Genomic DNA, 8,566 nt, shown 5'->3' with positions numbered 1-8,566 from the left:
CTTGCACTTCATTTTCTTCCATTTCTTGTAGATTTTTTGTAGTTTCTTTCTGCTCTTTGTCTATGATATCTATGATTTTAGTTATGAATGTTATTTTTTCTTTACTTGTTTTACCACCTTTGAACTCTGCAACTATTTTCCTTGCTGTAAAATGATTGCACTTCCCTTGAAATTCTTTTGTATGCCTTATACACATCATAGGGAAGATGTCTTTAAGCTCAGAGGTTGGTTGCATATATTTAAATGTGATCTTTCTTTCATTATTTAATCTGATTATTTTAGAGATTTTGCCTTCAAATCTATGAAGATTTAAGTTATAGATAGATTTGTTGGTTATTAACTTAATAGGTTGGAATTTAGGAGTATTAATCTCATAGTTAATCAAAAATTTAATGTTATTACAATATCTATATGAATCATCTATTTCTATCAGATTCCTCATTGATGAACCTATATTAATGATAATCTTAATATGCAAAATTTTTGGTGGAGTGAATGAATTGAAACCCAAGTTGGAATGGAAAAGTTTAACAATTCTTCCTTAAAATCTGGTGACCATTCCAAGAATCTAACAACATAACCATTAGAATAGCAAACAAAGGTAAAGAGAAAATAATTTTTTGACATTTTCATCCCTACACTGAATGAACATAACTCTTTCAGAATGCTGAGATATACTTACCTAGTTTTGACAATCCTGGAGCCAATAATTAGATTAATTATATCTTGTTTTGGCCCATTCCACAGTGCAAAAAAATTAAGATTCTTGCATTCATGCCATCGCTCTTCAGTGTCTAGATTGTTGACAATCAAAATCTGTTCTTTACCTTTAAATATTGGATTGAGCAATCTTTTGAAGTTGACCGGTGTATTGAGAGGGAGAATTGGGCAAAATATTTCTGCAATGAGGGTGAATATATGTTTTTGGAAGGATATGCAAGGGTTTGAACTTTGAGAATTCAGGCTTACAAAGATGTGCTTCAAGGGTTTTGGGAGAATTCGCATAAGGTTTATCAACGAGACCTATTTGCTAGGAATACAAAGGCAATCTCTTGTAGGAAGCATATTTTGTATGATTAAAAAATCAAAATTGATTGTCAAGGCTATCAATAAAAAAAAAAATATTAGATCAATAGCTTTCCTTATTCACAACTGAGGCATTTTGGTGTGGAAATCTCTGAATTGTGTTGATATATTCGTTTGGATTGATCATTGACCAAACCCCTATCTTCTTTGCATATTTCTCCAAACAAGAACTATCCATGAGAAACTGAGCGTTATTCGCCTTCAATATGTTTTTTTCATTTGTCCTAGCCTTTTTGTATAATTGAGGCAAAATAATACCCAAATTTGTTATGATTTGTTTATTTCAAGCGTGTTATTACACAAAGCACTTATGTTCTGTCAATTGGAATGAATTGTCCTCACAATATTCACTATTTTGTAGTATAATTTAGGGACTGAAGATATAGAAGAATTTTTGATGGTTCAATGTCTGTATGAATGCTCTTCAATTATTAATTGTCAAATGTTCTCGTATTTCTTTGCAGATCGATAATTGCAAAATATTCCCATGTATACATTGGTAGATAAACAATGTCCTAGCATTTTGAATTCATGACCATTGTTCGACTTTTCTAAATTATATTTCAAAGAATTCTTTTTACTACTTCTTTTCATCTGCTAATGCTTTCTTATTACCCTATGCACAGATAAATCATTCCATGTTCCTACTCTAAATGAAAAGATATTTCTAAATAGTTTTTACATTATTATTATTAATATTGAAGATTATTTTAATTCTTTTTTTTTTATATAATTTTAGTAAATTCTAAGAATTTGAATAAAATATCTTTTATTCACTAGCAAGATATAATTAAATTAAAATATAAAAATGTTAAATAATATAATTAGTAGAAAACTTTTTTATTTTCTAAAATTGAAAAACATACTTGTATTGTATAATTTTTGTATCAATTAAATAATTAAAATTTATTTTAAACTATTATTCTTATAAACTTATAAAATTTTATTAAAAAAATTGTATAGTTGTAGGTTACTCATATAATGACCAAATAAATATTTTTTATATGTTAGATCACATTCGTTACATATTATGAATTTTAAATAGAATATTTAGTTTCATTATTAAAATAATAAATTATTTTAGAAAGAATAATCAAATAATATATATTAAAGTAATCAAATTAATATTAAATAATTTTAATATTCATTTTTAAAAGATTTTTTTAACATTAAATTTTTTTAATCTTTTTTGTTAAATTTGAAAGTTTTTATTTATTTAAAAAAAAAAAAATTGTTAGGTGTACAAAATTTCTATCATCTTTTAAAATTTAGAAAAATTATTTAAAATAGTAAGGTTTCAATTTTCCTATCAACTTCTATAATTCAACAAAGTAATTTTTCTATCACTCATATTTTGAGCAGAGATAAATGATTTTAGTATTGGGACTATTGTTTATAAAGTCAAAAGAGATGAGGATTATCAAAATATTATCAAATATGTAGTTTATCATACATTTTTGTCATTATTTTTCTTCTAACAATAACTAGAAAAAAATTCTACATTTTAAAGTAAGATAAAGTTATATTTTTGTAGTAAAATGTAATTAAATCTCAATTTATATCTATTGTAAAAATTATATAAAATAAAAATAATAGAAAATATTACAAATATAAAAAAATTACTCATATATATAAAGTTAGTATATAATAAATCACTTCTTTCAAGTTATATATGTTAGTATCTAATAAATTACTTTTTTTCAATTTTTATGACTTTATTCATGCTAACTAATTTTATTTTTTAAAAGTGAAAGTAAATGGTAAATTATAAAATAAATTATTTTAACTAATTAGAAATGTAAAATATTTTTACGTGAATCTATGTAACTTTTTTTTTTTTTTGATGACTATTTAAATTGTTTATAACATAATTAGATTTATGATCTATAAATATTATTAACATTACAATATCACTTTTCAACTTTGAACAATGCCTATATCATTTATCTCAAATTACTTTTTATTGTATTTATTATAGGTTATACTATTATAATTTCTATGCTTAATTAGTTATTAATATTTTTTATTTCAATCAATTAGATTAGAAAAAAATTAACTTTTATCACTATTTATGACTTTTTAAAAATATGACAATATTACTCATCTCAAATTACTTTTTATTATATTTTTTATAGGTTATACTATTGTAATTCTTATGCTTAATTAGTCATTAATTTTTTATTTTTTTTTCAACCAATTAGATTAAAAAAAAATCAACTTTTATTCTTACTTTTCACTTTTAAATATTTTTTTAAAATTTTAAAAGATGATAGAAATTTTGTACACCTAACAAATTATTTTTTAAAAACAAATTCACAGTTTCAAATTTAATAAAAAAGATTGAAATAATTTAATGTTAAAATAATCTTTAAAAAATGAATATTAAAATTATTTAATATTAATTTGATTATTTTAATATATATTATTTGATTACTCTTTCTAAAATAATTTATTATTTTAATAATAGAACTAAATATTCTATTCAAAATTCATTATATATGTATGTATACATATATATATACATACATATGTATATATATGTATATGTATGTATATGTATATACATACGCGTGTGTGTATTAAATTTTTAAATCATTTAAATTAATTTATTACAATTTGAGTAACTAATACATTCGAGTCTTTTAAGAGTGAATTTGAAACACTGTCTTATTGTGCGCCAATATTCTAGAATGCATATTTATAAGATTCTCTTTTCTTCTAAAATTGTATAGTTTTTCTTACATGAATTATGTATTACTATTAATATTGACACAATAACAATATAGACTTTTAGATAGTTCTGTTCTATAACTAAATCTTTGAATATTTCAAATGTAAATACATGTATTGTAACCATTCTTTAAAAATTATGTTTAAAATATTCTACCGCTTGTAATTTTTAATGTAGAACTTTGTATATTTAATAATAATATATCATATGAAATATTTAATAAAGATACAACCTTTATAACCATCATCAAAAAAATAGGTATGTACCTATATGCATGTGTACACATACACACGTGCATATCAACCTGTATCAAACTCTATCTTGATTTTAATTTTTATATTTAAATATTTCATCTTATTTACATGTAAATATATTTTTAATACAAAAATATATTCCACAAACTAAAGTATATAAATATTTTGAATACTATTATACATTGCTTCTATATTAATTATTATTTGAATAATTATCTAGATTTTTTAAATTCTACTATTTAGATTGTTTGAAAATCTAGAAAAACATTCAACTGTTAGTTTATATATATATCCCTCGATATTCCTATATGTCTTTCCATATCCCTCCATGCCTCCATAAAAATAGAAGATCCAAATGGAAGTACCCATCACCGGCACACGAAACACGAAAATGGCAATATTTAAATAGCAAAATAAAACGGTATCTTACGAAGGGGGCACTCGCCACTGTTTTCTTTTTCACTCCCTTCTATATATTCGCATCTTGTCTGTCCACTAACCACGAAACATTTCATTGGTATTGTTGACCAAGGACACTCGAACAACGACGGACTTCATCATTGGGTTTTTAAGTGGTAACAAGTTACTTTATCGTGGATTAATGTTTGAATTCTTCATTACGAGTGAGAGAATCATAAGCATGGGTCCCAGCGTACAAGAGAAAGCAAATGAGAGGGATCAACCGTTTCTATACGTACTTAAATTTTCTTCTTTTCAATTCTTTCCTTGTAAACTTTATACTGATATACGTTTTTTAATCTGTAGAGGGCCGAATCAAATTCCCAGGCTATGGCCGTGGGATTCGTCGATGACAACTTTATTCTACGCAATGAAACCCCTTTAAACAATCACTTTATTAGAAAACCCTGAATTTGTGCGATAAGCACTCCAACACCTCAATAATGTACTCTGTCTTACCACGCAAGTTCCAGATCCGATTTCTCTCTATTCGCATGCATCTGCTCTGCTACCAACAAATCTTTCTTTGGCAGGAAACATGGGAATTATGAATTCTTTGTTTTTTTAGCTTGCTAGTATTTAGTACTGTCTCCGTGAATGCTGGGCAGGGCAGGAGTGACCTTGTATCTGCCCTGCTACCAACAAGCCCTTTTTCGGCAGGAAACATGGGATTTATCCAATTTATCCAAATATTGTTTTCGTGCTTGTTATTCTGCATTGTCTCCACGAGTGCTGGCGTTGACAGGAGCGACTTTCCTCCGGATTTCATGTTTGGAACTGCTTCCTCTGCCTATCAGGTCTCCTTCACCTCCTCCCCTGTCATCAATGCACATTTATTCTTCTCTATTACTCCACCCTTTCTTTTTTCCCTAAACCCTTTAATTGCTGAAACAGTATGAAGGTGCTTGGAGAGAAGGGGGTAAAGGTCTCAGCAACTGGGACGCCTTCACACATTCACCAGGTCTACTCTCTCCAGTGCTATTTCTTCAATATATATCAAGTGTGCAATTATAACAACTGTTTATTGAAATTAATTTGGTGCTGTCAACCAACTTGAGCCTTACAGGAAATGTAAAAGATGGAAGCAATGGAGACGTAGCGGATGATCAATATCACAAATACCTGGTAAATAAATTATCATCTTATCTTCAATCTGTTATGACCTTCAATTCTCTCTCACTTGTGTGTTTAGTGACCGTGATTGCTGATCAAAACAGGAAGATATCGAGCTCATGGCATCACTTGGGGTAGACTCTTACAGATTCTCCATATCCTGGTCTCGAATCCTGCCAGGTACATTGCTATTCGCCTCAAGAATTTGAATGAAAATGAGGAAGAGGATTGAACAACGACTATAAATTGACAGCTATCTTGTTATTATGTTTACAGAGGGTAACGGTGAAATCAACCAGGCAGGGATTGAGTATTACAATAACTTCATCAATGCTCTTCTTCGAAACGGGATTCAACCATTTGTTACATTATTCCACTTCGACCTTCCAAACGCACTTGAAGACTCTTACGGCGGATGGCTCAGTCCAAAGATAATGTATGCAATCTCTAACATTTCTATCCCATCCATTTCAAAGTTTAAACAGTAAAACAGATGCGTTCAAATCTGGAAGTCGCTTACATACATCGGCTTTATTTGTGTGCAGAACGGACTTCGAAACCTACGCGGATATATGTTTCAGAGCCTTTGGTGATCGGGTAAAGTACTGGGCTACAATGAACGAGCCAAATCTTTTTGTTCCGCTGGGCTACACCGCTGGATTATTTCCTCCCACAAGATGTTCTTTGCCTTTCGGAAAGTGTGATTCTGGTAATTCCATGTCTGAGCCGTATGTTGCAGCACACAATGTTTTGCTCGCCCATGCAGCTGCGGTAAACACGTATAGGACCAAATATCAGGTATTTTTCTTTAACTTCCAGGTCTCCCATGTGGAAATTAGTTTGTTGGGTGTTGTTGAATCCTAACTGGGGCTTCCATACCTACGTCGATGATTTCCAGAAAATTCAAGACGGATCTATTGGATTTGTGATTAGCGCAACATGGTATGAACCCTTTGAAGACACTGCGGATGACATATCAGTTGTCGATAGAATCCTGGCATTCAGTGTCCGATGGTGGGTGGGTTAGATGTTGGATAGAATGCGTTTTTTCAGATCGGACTTATCTGGTGCTTTGCAGAAATAGTGACAATGATACTGTTTCCAACTGACGACCATCGCAAGCTGTTAAATTGAATGCAGGTTTCTGGATCCAATTGTATTGGGAGATTACCCAAGTGAAATGCGTGAACGATTGGGATTGCGCCTACCAGCTTTTGATTCAGAAATGTCTGAGAAGCTAGCAGGATCGTTCGATTTCATCGGCATAAACCAGTACACGACCCTGTATGCAAGTGCTACCCCTACTCCTTCCCTCGATGCCACTACACGCCTTTATCCCGGCTCCATGGTTTATTTGACCGGCGAAAGACAAGGAATCCCCATTGGAGAACCAGTAAGAAGTCTAAATTTCTGTGTTTACTTATATCGTGGTTTGCCTTTATGTTTGACCAAACGTCTGATATGGCTCTGCTCTTTTTTTCAGACAGGAATGGTTGGTTTATATGTTGTGCCTCGGGGAATTCAGAGCATGGTGGAATATGTAACACAAATCTACAACAGGCCTCTAATTATCATCACTGAAAACGGTAAACTAATCCGTTTATAAGGTTCTATTCAAACTTTGAATGTAAGAGGCAGCATATAATCCTTTACAACAAACAAAATCTAAGAGATAAGGTGTCCATATATGGTTGAACAGGCTATGCAGAATCCAAGGATTCCTCTGCCACATTACAAGAAGCATTGGAAGACGTGAGGAGGATACAGTTCCACCGTGATAACCTGAATCACTTGGCAAAGGCAATCAGGTGATCATTCTTGCAAAAGGCATTTATTTTAACTACTTTGTATGCTTATTATTTTTCCATTACCAGGGGATGTTTACTGAAATTGAGGCGGTGTGTTTGTGTATGGCAGGAATGGATCAGATGTGCGAGGATATTTCATGTGGTCTCTTCTAGATAATTTTGAGTGGCGATTTGGGTACACAATGAGGTTTGGGCTATACGATGTGGATATGCATTCTCAGAATAGATACCCCAAGAAATCCGCTCAATGGGTAAAGCAATTTCTTCGAAAGGACGAAAGCAGAACAATTTAAGCACAACTACACTATCAAGCCGCTAAACTCTTGGAAAATGGAAATATATTAAGATGAATGTAAGTGAAATAGATAGTCTTATTTAGACAATTAGTGCGAGCCCAACCAACACAGAACAATTGTTTGATCACTTTTTAAAAAGTGAATCCATTTGAAGAGAATATATAAGAAATTGCGGGCCGACCAGTCAACTGTCAAAGCAGCTAAAGCGTAAGATATGGCAAGCAATTATTGAAGAAAATGTCATTCCATTTAAAGAATAAATATACTTTATCATTACTTCGTAACGTGCTAATTTTGGCAATAAAACTGTTGGGTGATTCGATGTGCTTCTCTACCCACAGGTGGTTAATTATGTGGTGTTCCATGTTCACTAACAGTCATGGCTTTTGGTGCAATGGCAAATGGACCCCACAATTGGTATCAGAGCTTTGAAAACTTTAAACTTAGAAAAGACTTCAGATTTATTTGCCATCATATATATCCATACTTTCCTAGTACAGTCATCAAGGAATGTAACAAAAAATTTGAATCTCCTAAAGAGCTTACCTCAACCGGACCAAAGACATCCGAGTGTACAAAAGAATCGTTAATGAGTTGAAGCAAAAATTGGCAAGCCAATTTGCAATGAAAGTCTAAGAAACCGTCTACAATGACTGATGAAGATTGGCAAAAGATGGATGACAAGGCTATGGCATCCATTTTTCTCTCACTAGCGAAAAATGTCTTGTTCAATGTCTCAAATGAGGCATCAACGAAAGATGTTTGGGACAAACTTCAGAATATGTATCAAACGGCGTCGGCTGCAAACAAAATCTTCAT

At 31.0% G+C, this 8,566-nt stretch overlaps 1 protein-coding gene across 1 annotated transcript; it reads left to right on the top strand.

Moving 5' to 3' along the window:
* Nucleotides 1–4,939: 4,939 nt before the first annotated feature.
* Nucleotides 4,940–8,031, top strand: LOC149552065 (coniferin beta-glucosidase-like). The gene is made up of 11 exons (XM_089787535.1): nucleotides 4,940–5,327; nucleotides 5,425–5,491; nucleotides 5,597–5,655; nucleotides 5,748–5,823; nucleotides 5,920–6,079; nucleotides 6,189–6,441; nucleotides 6,542–6,657; nucleotides 6,784–7,036; nucleotides 7,127–7,229; nucleotides 7,343–7,451; nucleotides 7,561–8,031. Exons 1-11 carry the CDS (start codon nucleotides 5,196–5,198, stop codon nucleotides 7,742–7,744), a joined length of 1,512 nt encoding a protein of 503 aa, XP_089643661.1. The 5' UTR covers nucleotides 4,940–5,195; the 3' UTR covers nucleotides 7,745–8,031.
* The last annotated feature ends 535 nt before the right edge of the window (nucleotides 8,032–8,566 follow it).

This window comes from Cupressus sempervirens, chromosome 6, assembly GCF_028749045.1.
Source record: "Cupressus sempervirens isolate cs-2001-9-10 chromosome 6, ASM2874904v1, whole genome shotgun sequence".
Lineage (NCBI taxonomy): Eukaryota > Viridiplantae > Streptophyta > Pinopsida > Cupressales > Cupressaceae > Cupressus > Cupressus sempervirens.
The sequence above is the reverse complement of the archived record's forward strand: the minus strand, read 5'-3'. Positions and strand labels throughout refer to the sequence as shown.

Excerpts from the sequence above, each read along its gene's own strand:
- LOC149552065 (XM_089787535.1), top strand. The coding sequence starts at position 5,196 with ATGGGATTTATCCAATTTATCCAAATATTGTTTTCGTGCTTGTTATTC. Across the intron at positions 6,080-6,188 it reads TGGCTCAGTCCAAAGATAAT|AACGGACTTCGAAACCTACG; the intron begins GTATGCAATCTC and ends ATTTGTGTGCAG. Across the intron at positions 6,658-6,783 it reads CTGGCATTCAGTGTCCGATG|GTTTCTGGATCCAATTGTAT; the intron begins GTGGGTGGGTTA and ends AATTGAATGCAG.